Source organism: Pseudorasbora parva, chromosome 19, assembly GCF_024679245.1.
Source record: "Pseudorasbora parva isolate DD20220531a chromosome 19, ASM2467924v1, whole genome shotgun sequence".
In the NCBI taxonomy this organism is placed as follows: Eukaryota; Metazoa; Chordata; class Actinopteri; order Cypriniformes; family Gobionidae; genus Pseudorasbora; species Pseudorasbora parva.
The window spans coordinates 25,301,977-25,319,295 of NC_090190.1; the positions used below are offsets into that span (position 1 = coordinate 25,301,977).

The 17,319-nt window shown below is 41.1% G+C and overlaps 1 protein-coding gene across 1 annotated transcript in view; it reads right to left on the minus strand.

Moving 5' to 3' along the window:
* LOC137048182 (T-cell differentiation antigen CD6-like) overlaps positions 1-17,319 on the minus strand; it is a 60,807-nt gene that overhangs the window by 5,542 nt on the left and 37,946 nt on the right. Inside the window, exons 7-13 of the mRNA XM_067426220.1 lie at positions 14,254-14,313; positions 13,881-14,015; positions 13,512-13,628; positions 13,305-13,424; positions 6,333-6,407; positions 1,765-1,857; positions 1,522-1,662 (exon numbers count right to left, since the gene is read on the minus strand). Of these exons, the coding sequence (XP_067282321.1) occupies positions 1,522-1,662; positions 1,765-1,857; positions 6,333-6,407; positions 13,305-13,424; positions 13,512-13,628; positions 13,881-14,015; positions 14,254-14,313 (741 nt within the window). The remainder of the gene's footprint in view (positions 1-1,521; positions 1,663-1,764; positions 1,858-6,332; positions 6,408-13,304; positions 13,425-13,511; positions 13,629-13,880; positions 14,016-14,253; positions 14,314-17,319) is intronic.

A 17,319-nucleotide genomic window follows, 5' to 3' on the forward strand; every position in this document is an offset into this window, starting at 1 on the left:
AACTCGGACTACCAATAAAATTGATTAAAAACACTTTGACCTGACCATGTTTTGCTTAAGTCTTTTTTTCTTTAATTGCTAATGCAACATATTACACCACAGACTGAACAAAATTAAGCATTGCTTGGTTATGGTCGAGCTAAATTGGTATTAACTAATCGTGTACTTAAATTTATCAGCTGACAGCTGTTTGATTGATTGATTGATTGATTGATTGATTGATTGATTGATTGATTGATTGATTGATTGATTGATTGATTGATTGATTGATTGATTGATTGATTGATTGATTGATTGATTGATTGAAATCCATTACATACCATTCTATCAAAGTTATCTGACATTATAAAGATTAATTTGAAATAGTTTAACTCTGTGTTCTTGTGATATTTATTTTCTAAATTAAGCAAAATATGCATTTCTAGAAGCTGAAACAAAAATAATATGAGAATTTATAATGTATTTGGTTCCAGATTGCTTCCATCTAAGGAAAAAAGAAAAATAACAATTTCATGTCAGTTCAAAATTATGTAATGACAATAATCCCCTGTAGATGGCTGAAGTGTTCTATTCAGCTACATTATGGAAACTACTTCTTGATTTTATGCTTGGAATTAGTAATTTTAAACTTAAACTCTGAAGTATCATGTTGCAGTAATGCTTACAATTTTTCAGCATTGTCTTCTCATCCTGGTTTGTTTTCAGTCCTCAAATAAAAACATTTGAAATGGTTATGAATCAGCGTATTGATTCATGCTTTGGATCGCATGTCAAATTGCCAAACTGCTGAAATCATGTGACATTGCAATCCAAATCATAAATAAATGCGCTGATTCATAACCGTTTGAATCTTTATTTGAGGATTGAAAACAAACCAAGAAGAGAAGACAATGCTGAATAAAGTCGTAGTTTTTGTGATTTTTGGACCAAAATGTATTTTCGATGCTTCAAGAGATTCTTATTAACTAAATTGTATCACATAAGGACTACTTTGATTATGTTTTTATTACCTTTCTGGACATGGACAGTATAGTTTGCATACACTTTCATATGCTCTAGGACTGAATATATAATGTCTTAAACTGTGTTCCGAAGATGAATGGAGGTCTTACGGGTGTGAACGACATTAGGGTGAGTCATTAATGATATAAATTAAATTTTTGGGTAAACTAACCCTTTGGGTATTGGGTTAGAGTAAGGGATGTAGAATACGGTCATGCAGAATAAGGCATGAATACGTGCTTTACAAGTACTAATAAACAGCCTGCATGCTAATAAACAACTTAATAGTGAAAAAAGTAAACTAAAGTGTTGAACTAAACTGTTTAACTAAATATATTAGCATAGCTGTGATTACACACATGGACCAGAGCTGTGAATCCACCTGCGAAACAACGGCACTCAGCATTCTGTAGGTAGCACAAGCACTCTAGCTTGTATAGTACTGCTTATTTTTTTCATAAGTTCTATGTATTTAACAGATTTTCTAAAGAGAACGAAAATCCTGGGACATTTTAATACCTGCAGTTTGTAGACGCTCTCGATTTTCTCCTGTATTTTCATAACATTCCGCAGACTCCAGCGAGCACAGGTCCTGCGCATATGTGCCTGCGTTCTCATAGCATTCTCCTGATGAGGTGCAGGATGACTCAAATGAGTCCACTGTGCTCATCAAGGCCATTCATATAACAAATGTAAACAATAATATAGTTAAAGACATGTATGTTAGTCAAAATGTTGTTATATATAAATAATTCTAATTACTTGTAGCAGATCCACACATCTGATGTGCATCATGATCATAGGAAGTGTCACAGATTTGTTGGTATCCTTTCACTGAGACCTCTGCCGGGAGAGCTGCATAAGACCCAACAGTATTTAAGTGTACAACAATTTGTCAACAAAATGTCATGTCAGCAATTTTTAATTGCTTTGGTGCAATTTTCACAAGCAAGTGTTACATTGTCAAAACTCTTTGAATTGTGAACTTTTTCATAATCCTTCTTTCACAATGCCATTATTATCAAATTTATGATTTGCATCTCTTTTCGTTCAGTTTAATACAACCCCAAATCAGAAAAAGTTGGGACAGTATGGAAAATGCAAAAAAAAAATTATTTAAAAAAATAAGTGATTTCTAAATTTACTTTGACTTGTATTTCATTGCAGACAATATGAACACAAAATATTTCATGTTTTGTCTGGTCAACTTCATGTCATTTGTAAATATGCATCCTTTCCTGTCATTCAGACCTGCATCACATTTCAAAAAAAGTTGGGACAGTAAAGCATTTACCACTTTGTAATGTTGCCATTCCTTTTCACAACACTTAAAAGACGTTTAGGGACTGAAGACACCAAGTGATGAAGTGTTTCAGGTGTAATTTTGTCCCTTTCTTTCTGCAAACAAGTCTTAAGATAGGCAGCAGTACGGGGTCTTTGTTGTCGCATTTTGCTCTTCAAAATGCACCAAACATTCTCTATTTGGAGACCGGTCCGGACTGCAGGCAGGCCAGCAAGTACCTGTACCCTCTTCCTCCGCAGCCAGGACTTTGTAATGTGTACAGAATGTGGTTTTGTATTGTCTTGTTGAAATATGCATGGACGTCCCTGGAAAAGATGTCTTCTTGAAGGCAGCATATTATGCTCCAAAATCTTGATGTACTTTTCAGCATTAATGGTGCCTTCACAGAAGTGCAAGTTACCTTTGCCAAGGGCACTGACACAACCCCATACCATGACAGACCCTGGCTTTTGGACTTGTTGCTGGTAACAGTCTGGATGATCCTTTTTTCTCTTTGGTCCGGAGGGCACAGCGTCCATCACAGCGTCCATTCCTCCCAAAAAATACTGATTCATCTGACCACAGTACAGATATCCACTGTGTGATGGTCCATCCCAGATGCCTCTGAGCCCAGAGAATTCGACAGCGCTTCTGGACACTGTTACATAGGGCTTCCTTTTGGCAGTTTTAACTGGCATTTGTGGATGTAACTACGTATTGTGGTACTTGACAAAGGTTTGCCAAAGTAGTCCTCAGCCCATGTGGTGATATCGCTTATAGATGAATGACGATTCTTGATGCAGTGCCGTGTAAAGGATCAGAGATCACGGTTGTTCAGCTTAGGCTTGCGGCCTTGTCCTTTACACACTGAAATTGTAATTATGTTATGCAATGTTGAATGTGAAATATCCAAATCTCTTCCTATCTTTCTTTGAGGAACATTGTTCTTAAACATTTTGATAATTTTCTCATGTATTTGTTGGCAAACTGGCGATCCTCAGTCCATCTTTGCTCCTAAAGGATTAGACCTTTCTTGGATGCTGCTTTTGTACCAAACCATAATTACAATCACCAGTTGACATCACCTGTTTCAAATCACATCATTTTTTAACCATTTTACCTCATTGCTAGCCCTAAATTGCTCCTGTCCCAACTTTTTTTGAAATGTGTTGCAGGTCTAAATGGCAGGAAAGGATGCATATTTACAAATTACATGAAGTTGACCAGACAAAACATGAAACATTTTGTGTTCATATTGTCTGCAACGAAATATAAGTCAAAGTAAATTTAGAAATCACTACTTTCTTTTTTTATTTGCGTTTTCCAAACTGTCCCAACCTTTTCTGATTTGGAGTTGTACATATCTATTATTTAATCCAACTGAACTTAATGGTTAATCAATAATTCATTTGGTACATATACAGGTCCTTCTCAAAAAAAATAGCATATTGTGATGAAGTTCATTATTTTCCATAATGTAATGATGAAAATTAAACTTTCATATAGTTTAGATTCATTGCACTCCAATTGAAATATTTCAGGTCTTTTATTGTTTTAATACTGATGATTTTGGCATACAGCTCATGAAAACCCAAAATCTCAAAAAATTAGCATATCATGAAAAGGTTCTCTAAACGAGCTATTAACCTAATCATCTGAATCAACTAATTAACTCTAAACACCTGCAAAAGATTCCTGAGGCTTTTAAAAACTCCCAGCCTGGTTCATTACTCGAAACCACAATCATGGGTAAGACTGCCGACCTGAGAGGGTAAGACACAGAAAGAAATTTCTGAACGAATAGGCTGTTCCGAGAGTGCTGTATCAAGGCACCTCAGAGGGAAGTCTGTGTGAAGGAAAAAGTGTGGCAAAAAACACTGCACAACGAGAAGAGGTGACCGGAACCAGAGGAAGATTATGGAGAAGGACCGATTCCAGACCTTGGGGGACCTGCAGAAGCAGTGGACTGAGTCTGGAGTAGAAACATCCAGAGCCACCGTGCACAGGTGTGTGCAGGAAATGGGCTACAGGTGCCGCATTCCCCAGGTCAAGTCACTTTTGAGCTACAGAGAAGCAGCACTGGAGTGTTGCTCAGTGGTCCAAAGTACTTTTTTGGATGAAAGCAAATTTTGCATGTCTTTTGGAAATCAAGGTGCCAGAGTCTGGAGGAAGACTGGGGAGAAGGAAATGCCAAAATGCCTGAAGTCCATTGTCAACTACCCACAGTTAGTGATGGTCTGGGGTGCCATGTCAGCTGCTGGTGTTGGTTCACTGTGTTTTATCAAGGGCAGGGTCAATGCAGCTAGCTATCAGGAGATTTTGGAGCACTTCATGCTTCCATCTGCTGAAAAGCTTTATGGAGATGATTTCGTTTTTCAGCACAACCTGGCACCTGCTCACAGTGCCAAAACCACTGGTAAATGGTTTACTGACCATGGTATTACTGTGCTCAATTGCCTGCCAACTCTCCTGACATGAACCCCATTAAAGAATCTGTGGGATATTGTGAAGAGAAAGTTGAGAGACGCAAGAACCAACACTCTGGATGAGCTTAAGGCTGCTATAAAAGCATCCTGGGCCTCCATAACACCTCAGCAGTGCCACAGGCTGATTGCCTCCATGCCACGCCGCATTGAAGCAGTCATTTCTGTAAAAGGATTCCCGATCAAGTATTGAGTGCATAACTGATCATAATTATTTGAAGGTTGACTTTTTGTATTAAAAACACTTTTCTTTTATTGGTAGGATGAAATATGCAAATTATTTGAGATAGGAATTTTGGGTTTTCATGAGCTGTATGCCAAAATCATCAGTATTAAAACAATAAAAGACCTGAAATATTTCAGTTGGTGTGCAATGAATCTAAAATATATGTAAGTTTAATTTTTATCATTACATTATGGAAAATAATGAACTTCATCACAATATGCTAATTTTTTGAGAAGAACCTGTATTTCTATAGATACAGATTCTATAGATATAGATTCTGTTTTGTTTGAGATTTCCAATTAGGACAACCAAATGTAATTAATTAGTCTTACCCTTCCTTTATGAACAAGACAATTTTGTTTAACTACAGCAATTTACACTTGAGGATTATATGAATTTGTGACCTTGTGAAATCACATGCAGATTTTTTTGGTTTATATGAACACATCACAGAAAGATCAAGAATGATATTAAGAAAGTAATCAGAATGTTGATATTGAGGATGTTGATGTTACACATATACATTTATATATTACATACACTATATTGCAAAAGGTTTTGGGTTAGTCTGCATGCACATGAACTACTGACTGCCCATTCTTTACTCTGTATGGTATAATATGGAGTTGGCCCACCCATTGCAGCTATAACAGCTTCAACTCTTCAGGCAAGGCTTCCACAAGGTTTATGAGTGCATTTATGGGATTTTTGACCATTCTTCTAGAAGAATTCTTCTGTTGGGTTGAGGTCATGGCTCTGTGCAGGCCAGTCAAGTTCTTCCACACCAAACTCACTCATCCATGTCTTTATGGACCTTGCTTTGTGCACTTGTGCACAGTCATGTTGAAACAGAAAGGGCCATCCCTAAACTTTTCCTACAAAGTTGGGAGCATGAAATTGTCCAAAAATTATTGCGGAAACATTAAGAGTTCCTTTCACTGGAATTTAGAGGCCAAGCGCAACCCCTGTACTGTTCTCTTGGCAACTGCCAAACCCAGACACATAAGCCAGACAAGTATGATTCGTCACTCCAGAGAACATGTCTCCACTCTAGAGTCCAGCCCTTTACACCACTGCATCCAACGCTTTAAATTGCACTTGGGGAGGTAAGGCTTAGATGTAGCTGCTTGGCCAGGGAAGCCCATTCCATGAAGCTCTCTAGGAACTGTTTGTGAGCTAATCTGAAGTTCATACAAAGTGTGGCTATGCAAGTGATTTGAACACCTGAATTCAATGATTCGGAGGGGTGTCGCAATACTGTTGGCAAAACAGTGTACTTACATACAAACAACTGAAATAATATAAAGAACAAAGTCAAATAAAACCTTCTCCTTCTTACCCTCCTCCATTACACTGTTCAGGTTTGTGGCTTTTACAATGGGCGTTTTACCATCTGCACTGTACCGCATTGAGTCTACATGAGAAAGAAGAGAGAAGTAAAGTTATAGTACTGTCTACTCTTTTTTTAATGCTGGGGAAAGTTACTTTAAATATAATGCATTACAATATATTGCTTTACTTCCGATAAAAGTTACTAATGGCATTACTTAGTTACTTTTTATTTTAATTAACATGTTATTTTACTTTTTCTCACCTGGGGTGGGCCTGCTTGTTTGTTTTTTTAATTTATATATATATATATATATATATATATATATATATATATATATATATATATATATATATATATATATATATATATATAAAATGTACACAATAATCTCATGTTAAACCAGAAGCACACTCTGAGAGGTTAGATTTTGAATATGCTTTATGCTTCTATATCTGAAGAGTTATATGGTATATTCAGTCGATCATCCAGAACATGTTACAACTTGTTCTGTAGTGTCCACAACCATGACACAGCGTTGAGTTCCCTTGAAATGGAACAAAGTAATTTGTGATCCATTTAAAATAAATGGTAAATTTAAAAGCAATGCATTTCTTTACTACCTAACTCACATTACTTGTTTATTCCCCAGCATTGGATTTTACAACAATATTTTTTTATAGGGGAGAATGGAGATGGTTGTAACACCTTTAGCTCTAACATATGTGTTAACTGAATGTTGCAGTATTATATATACACTCAAAAAATGGTTCAGGCCCTTCATAGATACGACACATTTAAATTATGTTCACTTTAATTAAACATATCTAATTTTGATTAAATTAAATTTAATTGTGTTCAGTCAACCTAATATATTTGAAACTGAAGTTTACCTAATTAATTTGTGTTAAAACTACATAAAATATTTGTGTTGACATAACTAACTGGGCAGTGGATCTGTAGTTCCCAGCATGCTTTGCAAGGGACTAAATTATGAGAGTAAATTTAGGGATTAAAGTGTTAATTTATGGTTTTCTGTAAAGGGAAAGATGTTGTAAGTTAATGTTAGTGTTTAATGTTCAGTTATATTGGACATTTAGAGGAGTTTCTGTAATGTTTTTTGAATTCTGTGGTTACCATTTTGCTGAAGAGTGGTGCCTGGGTTTAGAATGTGGGCACTCAATGACATATGCTACTGGTAGGCGTTGCGTCAGCCTTTTCTTAAATTTCATTATATACATTGTGTATGATGATGAAAGTATGACACGTTCAAAAAAGTAATGTCATAAGTATAAAAATATAGCAAACTGTATTTGATAAAATTGAGTTGGACCAACTCAATTACATTGTCCAAAACTAAGTTTGACCAACTCAATTACATTTCATTGCATGAATTAGATTTTTATTATTTGGGGCTACACATATTGATTGGATGTTAATCCAATCAATTAAATTGATTGGATTAACAATCAATTTAATTGAGTTTAAATTTATTCAATTAAAACCTGAATTCAATTCAATTATAACCTCAATTAAATTTTGTCGTCCAATGAGTTATTTTTTTTAGTGTATATATACAGTATGTCAAGCACATCATTATTTAAAGCTGCAGTCCGTAACTTTTAAAAATGAGTTAAAAATTATCCAAAATAAATAAGTACATAACCAGCCAGTGTTCAAAACATCGCATGTGAGGATGTTGGAAGTGGAGATAGCCTTTTCTCACACCACTTGATATAATTAAACTTATCAATATGATGGCGGATCCAAAAAGGTTCAAACGACAGTCACCACTGACAACTGGAGATTCATCCGTTGTAAAATGCAAAAGTCTTCGGATTTCGGAGTGAAAAAAAGGGACTTCACCCGGGTGATGCGAAATCAAGGATAATTAAAGGTGGCAGGAACTCCGTGTTTTGAACGGTTTTTCCAGCTTTTTTTCTGCTGAACAGGTAAGACATTTCAATGGTTGATTTAGGCTATGTAACAGTAGCACACCTGTTTGCTTAATTCATCCAGTTAAGGAGTTTTCCTTTGTTGTGCCTTTCTCGTTTTGCTATGTGCATTATGGTAACATCAGTTATTTTATGCTTGCTATGAGAGGGAGCTTCACCTCTAAAGTTACTCCACATTAATGTGTTGGTATATGACGATTAGAAATTAGACTGCACAGAAATGGAAACTGTACTACAGGTAGCCCTAATACACATTAAATGTAGTCACGCAATCCTGACAACATTAACAGTTTGAAAAAGTATAATTTGCAGTTTGACGTGATATGATAAACAATTGTTAGATTAATCATCGCAATGTATTGCAATGTTTTTTTCTCCTTAGTTGGTCAGAACAAAATCTACTTTTGAGCTACTTACTTGTTCAGATGACATTCTTATGTCGGTCATACTTTCAAACAGTAAAGTCTGTGATTGTGAATGACCGTATCCACACCGGGTGACTGACAACGCTTCTCCTAACAGCTGCACATTTGATTCCTCCACGCTGTGCCGACCGGGGCACTACACACGTAGAGTTGATAGTTCCGCAAAAAACTGCAATTGCAGTTTTCGAACAGAGATGGCGACAAAGAGAACCAAAGAGAAAAACGTCTCGGGTTATGCATATAACCCATGTTCCCTGAGAGGGAACGAGACACTGCGTCATCGTAGATGACACATCGGGGAACGCCCTCGGCGTGACACTACTGAAATCATTTGAAAAAGCCTAATCTTGATTGGTGTTGCGTCATGACGTAACGAGTGACGGCATACCCGGAGGTATAAAGGGACGCCGGCACAAGCATACACAGATACTGCGATGAAGCGGGACGCTCTGTCGATAGGCGGGGCTACGAGACGCAGTGTCTCGTTCCCTCTCAGGGAACATGGGTTATATGCATAACCCGAGACGTTCCCTTTATCGAGGGAACTCGCACTGCGTCAACGTAGATGACACATCGGGGAACGAGTACCCACTAGTCCTCGCCTATCTTGAGCCCCTTGGTATGGACCGAAGTGCATACTCAGGAGGCGAGCACCCTGGCGCCTGGTGTCGCCGGGAGGTGCAGACTGTAAAGTCTAATGGTCTGACTTCCTCCACTGGGCAGACCTCTCCCGATAGATCTTCAATGCCCGAAGCGGGCAGAGGAGGTGAAGCCTGCCCACATCTGCCGTCACATGAGGCGGAGGAAGGAATCGTACAACCAATGGTGCCTCCCCAGAGGTCCCTCACCTAACGGTGTGTGGAAGCCCCTATCGCTGCCACATACACCATAAGAGTGGACGGGGTAAGCCCGGCAGAGACCCGATATTGGAGAAACTCCAGTACTGAAGCCACTGCGCAGTTAACTGGATTCACCTCACGGTCCCAACACCAAGTGGAAACACCTTCCACTTCAGGTTGTACAGCCTCCTATTGCAAGGAGCCCTAGATCTGAGTAGGGTCTCAACGACGCGTGCTGACAGACTCCCCTCTATGAGCTGTGCCCCCTCAGAGGCCAGACCCATAGGTTCCATAACTCCGGCTGGGGGTGGTATCGTGCCCCCTGCCTGAGTCAGCAGATCCCTTCTCAAAGGAATCCGCCCTGGAAGGTCGTCTAGCAGAACTTAAGATATCGGAGAACCTACTCTGGACGGCCACCGGGGTGCTAACAATAGCAGGCGGCTGCCTTCCCGGCGGACCCGCTCCAGAACTCCCGGGAGCAGAGCGATCGGGGAAATGCGTACAGACGCAGCCTCGGCCACGTCTGTAACATGGCATCCAGGCCCAATGGAGCCGGATGCCTCCAATCCCCGGGCCTCAGCCCCTGCCTCGACAGGATGTCTGCTCCCTGATACTGGTCCCCAGGGATTCTGAGTGACAACAGTTTCCCTTGGGACCCCAGGAGGACCTGATGCGCCAGTCTGTACAGAGGGCGCGGTCTCAGACCCCCCTGACGATTTAGATACGATACCACGGCAGTGCTGTCGGATCATATCAGGACATGGTGGCCGCGGAGGTCCGGGAGAAAGCTCCTCAGAACCTTCTAGACCGCCAGCATTTCCAGGCAGTAGATGTGCCAGGATGAATGCCGGGGAATGCCGGGAATCTGTTGAACGGTTTCCGGCAACATGATGCTCCCAACACTAGCCCTAGGTACAGAATCCAAGGTTTCTTCCATATGACGAGGGAACAAACAAACGCATCTGTGCGTTACCCTGCTACGGAAGGGCTTGGTCTTCAGCCACCACTGTAGGGGTCTCATGTGGAGCAGGCCGAGCGGAATCACGCTGGACGCTGCTGCCATGATACCCAGCAGTCTCTGGAACTGCTTCACAGTGAGGCTGCGGCCTAGCTCTACTCGGAGACCTCCGCCAGTATGGACTCGATACGTGCAGGGACCATAGCGCCTGCCTCGTTTTAAGTCTCATACGACTCCCAGGAACGTAGTCCCTTGGGAGGGCGTCAACACTGTGTTGAGTCCCCACCCCCAAGCACCTCATATGGGCCAGAACGACACCTCGATGCCGAACCGCCCTATCGTACGACCTGGCCAGAATGAGCCAGTCGTCGATATAACTGAGTACATGATGCCCTGGAGTCTAAACAGAGCCAGAGCTGCATCCATGCACTTCGCGAAGGTGAGGGGTGAAAGAGCTAAGTCGAATGGAGAACCCGATATTGGTACGCTTCGCCCCCGAAAGCGAACCTCAGGACCTCCTGTGGGGAGGAAGGATGGGGAAATGGAATATGCGTCTTTAGATCCATCGTGACGAACCAGTCCTCGAACTGGATCTGCGCACGATGTGAAAGTGAGCGCCGAAATATTCTACTAGGGGAACCAGCCTCTCAAGGCTGGTCTCCGGTACCCACCGAACCTCCTGCCCGACCCCCTGAAGCGGCCACCCGGCAGGGCTAGTCAGGGAGGATTTTCGGTGTGCGAACGCGGTCGCTGCCCAGCTGCAATCTTTCTAGAGGCGGCTAGAGCAGCATGCGTTCGCTTGAAGTCAATGTGGCCCGAGCGTCATAAACGGCGGATCGCAGCATCGACTTCCAGCCAGCCGGCCACTGGGCTGGGCACACCACACCACAATTCAGACCACACCAATGACTGGTATTGGAACACTGAACTGCAGTCAGTACCCCTTTGCCCACGGTACACAGGGCCCCAGCAGATATATTCGGGAGCATAACCATGCGCCGAGATATTCTACTAGGGGAACCAGCCTCTCAAGGCTGGTCTCTGGTACCCACCGAGCCTCCTGCCCGACCCCCTGAAGCGGCCACCCGGCAGGGCTTAGTCGGGGAGGATTTTCAATGTTTGAACGCGTTTGCTGCCCAGCTGCCGTCTTTCTAGAGGCTGCTAAGGCAGCATGCGTCCGCTGGAAGTCAATGTGGCCCGAGCATCGTAGACGGCGGATCACAGCATCGACTTCCATAAAACTCCACAGAGGAGGCGACCTCGATCGCTCCCCGGGAGAGGGGCTTCATCTGTTCTTAGATGAAAAAAGCCCTGTGAACACATTTTTGGATGATAGGTTGATAATCTAACTCCTCAAAGTCAGATAAATCCCATTTAATTCCTCAGAATTAAATGCCCCTTATCTAACTCCTCAAAGTCAGATAAATCCCATTTAATTCCTCAGAATTAAATGCCCCTAATCACCCCTCAAGTGAACATGGTCTGAATGATAGGCTGAATGAACATATCCAACTCCTCAAAGTCAGATAATGTTTCATTTTTAATTCCTCAGAATTAAATGCAGCCATATCTCCAGACGATACTGTTTAAATATGTATATTAACAAATCGCCATCTACACGCTGCCTCAGCAACGCGAGATTCGACCCGTTTACAACATATTTGGCTTTCATCCCTCGAGATGAAACCCACAGGCGCGAGGCTAAAACACTCGAAAACGCACGGCTGTGCGCTGCGAGATATCTCAACAAACACAGCCAGCACCCTCAGGCACTGACTGCATGCCTCGCGCCAAACAGTATCACATGTACACCGCGTGTTTACTTGATAGAGTGTGTTCACTTTTGTTGCAGACCCGTAATCCACGCGCTGCCTCGACAACGTGTGATCAAGCCTGCATTAAGAGGTGGCGAGCTCTCTTCTACTTCACTCCGTCGACGCTAAGCACATCTAATTCCTCGGGAATCAGATCGCTCCAGCATCTGGTTCTCCACTCCGGGGAAGAGCTGCATCGCGGGCTTCCGCACGGGGATGGAGAACACCGGGTTACTACAGGCAGCCCCCTCGGGGACTGCCCGAGCACCCCTATTTTATGAATGAAGCAGCGTGCTTGGTGCTTACGTCACCCGCCTCAATGCTCAGCACATCTAACTCCTCAGAATCAGACGGCTCAAGCACCGGGTTCTCCACCCCGAGGGAAGAGGCCGCAGCGCGGGCTTCCACGCGGGGACGGAGAACATCCGAACTCTGTCAGCAGGGACTGAGAAAGTGCCTCAGCAGCCCCAGACCCACTGACAAGTTCATTTGCGAGCCCGCTGATCTGCCGCCGCGCTGCCTCAACAGACGCGGGACAGAATTAAGAGGCTCACGAGCCTGCCACCTAATACTTATTGTACAAACAACACCAAATAGACAAACGATCAACACAGAGCGCAACCGCTGAAGAGCAGAAGCTGTGTATGCTTGTGCCGGCGTCCCTTTATACCTCTGGGTATGCCGTCACTCGTTACGTCATGACGCAACACCAATCAAGATTGGGCTTTTTCAAATGATTTCAGTAGCGTCACGCCGAGGGCGTTCCCCGATGTGTCATCTACGATGACGCAGTGCGAGTTCCCTCGATAAAGGGAACTACAGACTGCAGCTTTAAATAAATAAAAAACATCATGTACCCGTATGTAATCTTTAATCAAAAACATAAACTCTAACTCCAAAAACTCACAGTGTTAAAGCTAACCCTGTGTTACAACCATCCCTAGGCTTTTTTTGCTTGCCCAATATTGTCCATAAAACTTCATGACTAACTGTGAAAAGTGGATAAAGGAAAAACCGCTTCCAGACTGATGTCATGTTGCTCATAGTCCGTATCATACGATCCACTCTCAATGCTACTCTGAGGCCAGACACGCTGAGGATATATGGGAACTACAAGCACACAGAAAAAAAACTATTTACAAATACAGAAAACAAATGTTAAGTATCTGTCATCTACATATAACCAGCAAAACTCACCCTCAACATCACCACTATTGTTTGTAACTTTGACAAGATGGACAGAATCTCTGTAGTTATTTTCCTCAGCTTCAGCTGTGGCCTGTAGGTTCATGTATCTCTTCTGGACCACAACAGCTAATAGTGAGTAAACACAGGGGAAAAAAAGTTTTATACCACAGAATCTAACATCCATTTATAAAAGATGTTAGAGGCCACTGACATTTCTAATTAAAAATATGATGCAGTACAAAAACATTACCATCCCATCCCATCCATTATAGAATTGCAAACAATTGGCTTAAATGGTCCTATTATGTTGGTTTTCTGCCAAAAAATTGTAAAGCGTGTTGTGCTTTAGATGGTGTTGGTCTGCAGGTTTGGACCTACCTTTCTTCTTTTTATCATGATGACACAGGAGGATATTTGTGATAACTGCAATCACAAGAAAGAAACCCAGAACAAAACACCCCAGTAACTCTGGAGATGGGAAGAATCTATGCGACTTGCCCAGGTTCGTTATCTCTGGATGAAAGAAAAGAGTCCCAGAGGTGACAAAAGAATGATGCTTCTGCCTGACATTACTTACCATTTCCATAAATGCAGCTAACCATAAATATAATTCAAGTTACCTTTGTTTTTCTTAAAATGTAACCTTTATTTTACTCTCCATGGCATAACTGAAACTACAGTAAATTAACCCCCCTACTTTTCCCAAGTATTAGTTTTCTGTTTTAGGATACTTATAAAAATTCAAGATCACCTGTGGTTGCTGGTGCTGAGGTTGGTATTTGACTAGTGGGAACAGGCAGACCAAGGGAATCTGGAAAAAAAGAAATGTTTATCTTGAAGCAGTTTTACATAGGACTGCTCTGAGTCAGCTTTGTGCTGGTCCAACTTCTGTGTGAACCTCTGACCCACTTAAAGGAATAGTTCTATGGGGGTATTTTGATGCCAAATGCCATGGGTTATTTGATTTAAATAAATGAAAATGGACAGAATAAAAGTCACAATTAGATATTACAACTTAACACAAAACACAATCTACAAATGGAAAAAAAATCCACAAAAAAAGTTTTCATGATCCGCAAATGTAAAACAAGATCTACAAATAGATACAAAGTCCTCAAACAAACTCTTTGTGATCCACAAATATAAAGCATGGTCTAAAAAAAGATTAAAAATCCACAAATAAACATTTCCTGATTCACAAATACAAATCAGTGATTTGTACTTGAAAACCAGAATTTGAATGAATGTGAAGTGACTTGTTTGCAGGTAAAGATCATGTTCTGTTTGTAGATTGTGTCACATTTGTTTTCAGAATTCTGACACTATTGTTTCACTGTTGTGAAAAAATAATGCCATAATCATTGAAAATGAAGAGACTATGAGTCAAAAATGCATATTACAATTTGTAAACACAAAACAAGATCTACAAATAAGAAAAAAATCTGCAAACAAACTCCTCATGATCCACAAATGTAAAACAAAATCTACAAAATCCACAAACAGACTCTTCATGACGTACAAATATAAAATGCCATCTACAAATATATTTAAAATCTGCATAGATTTAAAACTCTTTATGATTCACAAATAGAAATCAGTGACTTGTACTTGATGACCAGGATGTGAATGAATGCAAAGTGATTTGTCTGCGCATGAGGGTCATTATTTGTTTGTAGATCGTGTTGCATTTGTTTTCAGAATTTTGGCACAACTGTTTCGCTGTTTTCCCATTAAAAAATCTTCAAATGCCCTGCTCACAATTTGCAAACAAACACAGCCTAACTTGTATTTTCAAACCACTGTAAAAAGACATTCTTACACATTCTGTGCAAAGCTCAGCATGCAAGTGTTGAGTCCGTGTTTGCAGATCACAGGGCATTCACAGATCACTCTGCACACAGATCTTTTTGGCACTATCTTTCTGCAGAGTTGCATGGCTACAATCCACACGTGTAGGCAGCCAATCAGGGGTACTGCTTCAATGTGATGCCACGCCCCCTCAATAAGGCCTTTTCAAAATAAGAGCTGACACTTCTCTGATGATTGAACTGGGCTCGCTGCCATTTACCGGTGCTGGTGTCAGAGCGCTGGGGAGGGTCGGACCGACCGACGCACACAAGATGGGTTGTCAGGGAAGCGGGCGATCTACTAATGCCTGGCTCAAGCTACACGAGTTTTAGGCCGATTTATGCCCTATTTTCCCCTCCGGAGACTCTGGGAAAAAAATTTTTTCCAGGACTCGATCGGTTCCGATGTTTGGTGCAGATTATCTGGTAATGTGAGGCGTTGCGCGCACACACACACACACACACACACACACACACACAGCAGTTTGGCAGTTCGGGAAACATAATGGGTCATCTCCGGTTCTGCGCAGTTTCAACGATAGTGCATAACGTTGACGTACTGAGGTGCGCTGAAGTTATTCTTTAAATGTCACTCCGCTACTTGGTCGATCGCCCGCTTCCCTGACAACCCATCTTGTGAGCGTCGGTCGGTCCGACCCTCCCCAGCGCTCTGACATCAGCACCGGTAAAAGGCAGCGAGCCCAGCCCACCCATCAGAGAAGTGTCAGCTCTTATTTTGAAAAGGCCTTATTGAGGGGGCGTGGCATCACATTGAAGCAATACCCCTGATTGGCTGACTACACGTGTGGATCGTAGTCATGCAACTCTGCGGAAAGATAGTGCCAAAAAGATCTGTAGCTGTGTGCAGAGTGATCTGTGAATGCCCTGTGATCTGCAAACACGGACCCAACACTTGCATGCTGAGCTTTGCACAGAATGTGTAAGAATGTCTTTTTACAGTGGTTTGAAAATACAAGTTAGGCTGTGTTTGTTTGCAAATTGTGAGCAGGGCATTTGAAGATTTTTTAATGGGAAAACAGCGAAACAGTTGTGCCCAAATTCTGAAAACAAATGCAACACGATCTACAAACAAATAATGACCCTCATGCGCAGACAAATCACTTTCCATTCATTCACATCCTGGTCGTCAAGTACAAGTCACTGATTTCTATTTGTGAATCATAAAGAGTTGGTTTGCAGATTTTAAATCTATTTGTAGATGGCATTTTATATTTGTACGTCATGAGTCTGTTTGTGGATTTTTTATCTATTTGTAGATCTTGTTTACATTTGTGGATCATGAGGAGTTTGTTTGCAGATTTTTAACTTATTTGTAGATCTTGTTTTGTGTTTACAAATTGTAATATGCATTTTTGACTCACAGTTTCTTCATTTTCAATGATTATGGCATTATTTTGTCACAAAAGTGAAACAATAGTGTCAGAATTCTGAAAACAAATGTGACAATCTACAAACAAAACATGATCTTTACCTGCAAACAAGTCACTTGACATTCATTCAAATTCTGGTTTTCAAGTACAAATCACTGATTTGTATTTGTGAATCAGGAAATGTTAATTTATGGATTTTTAATCTTTTTGTTCTTGTTTTACACTTGCAGATCATGAATACTTTGTGGATTTTTTTCTATTTGTAGATTGTGTTTTGTAATGACTGGTACAAACCATCAGCTCAGTGCAACCTGAGCTCAGTGTTTTGACTATATAATAGTTTTTTTCTCACAAAAACGTATAGTATGCCTCCTGGACACTTTCCATATATGGCGCGGGTCTCACTGTATCATTGCGTCATATTTTTGTATAATTTTTGTAATGTTTTAACCTAATGATTATTCACTGCTATTATAGTAAGGAGGAGGTGCAGGACCATTTTCTTTTATTTCTGGTTTTGAGATCTGAATGGGATAGAAGGACATAGGGCATTGAATCAACAGCAGGGTGAGTAAAAGA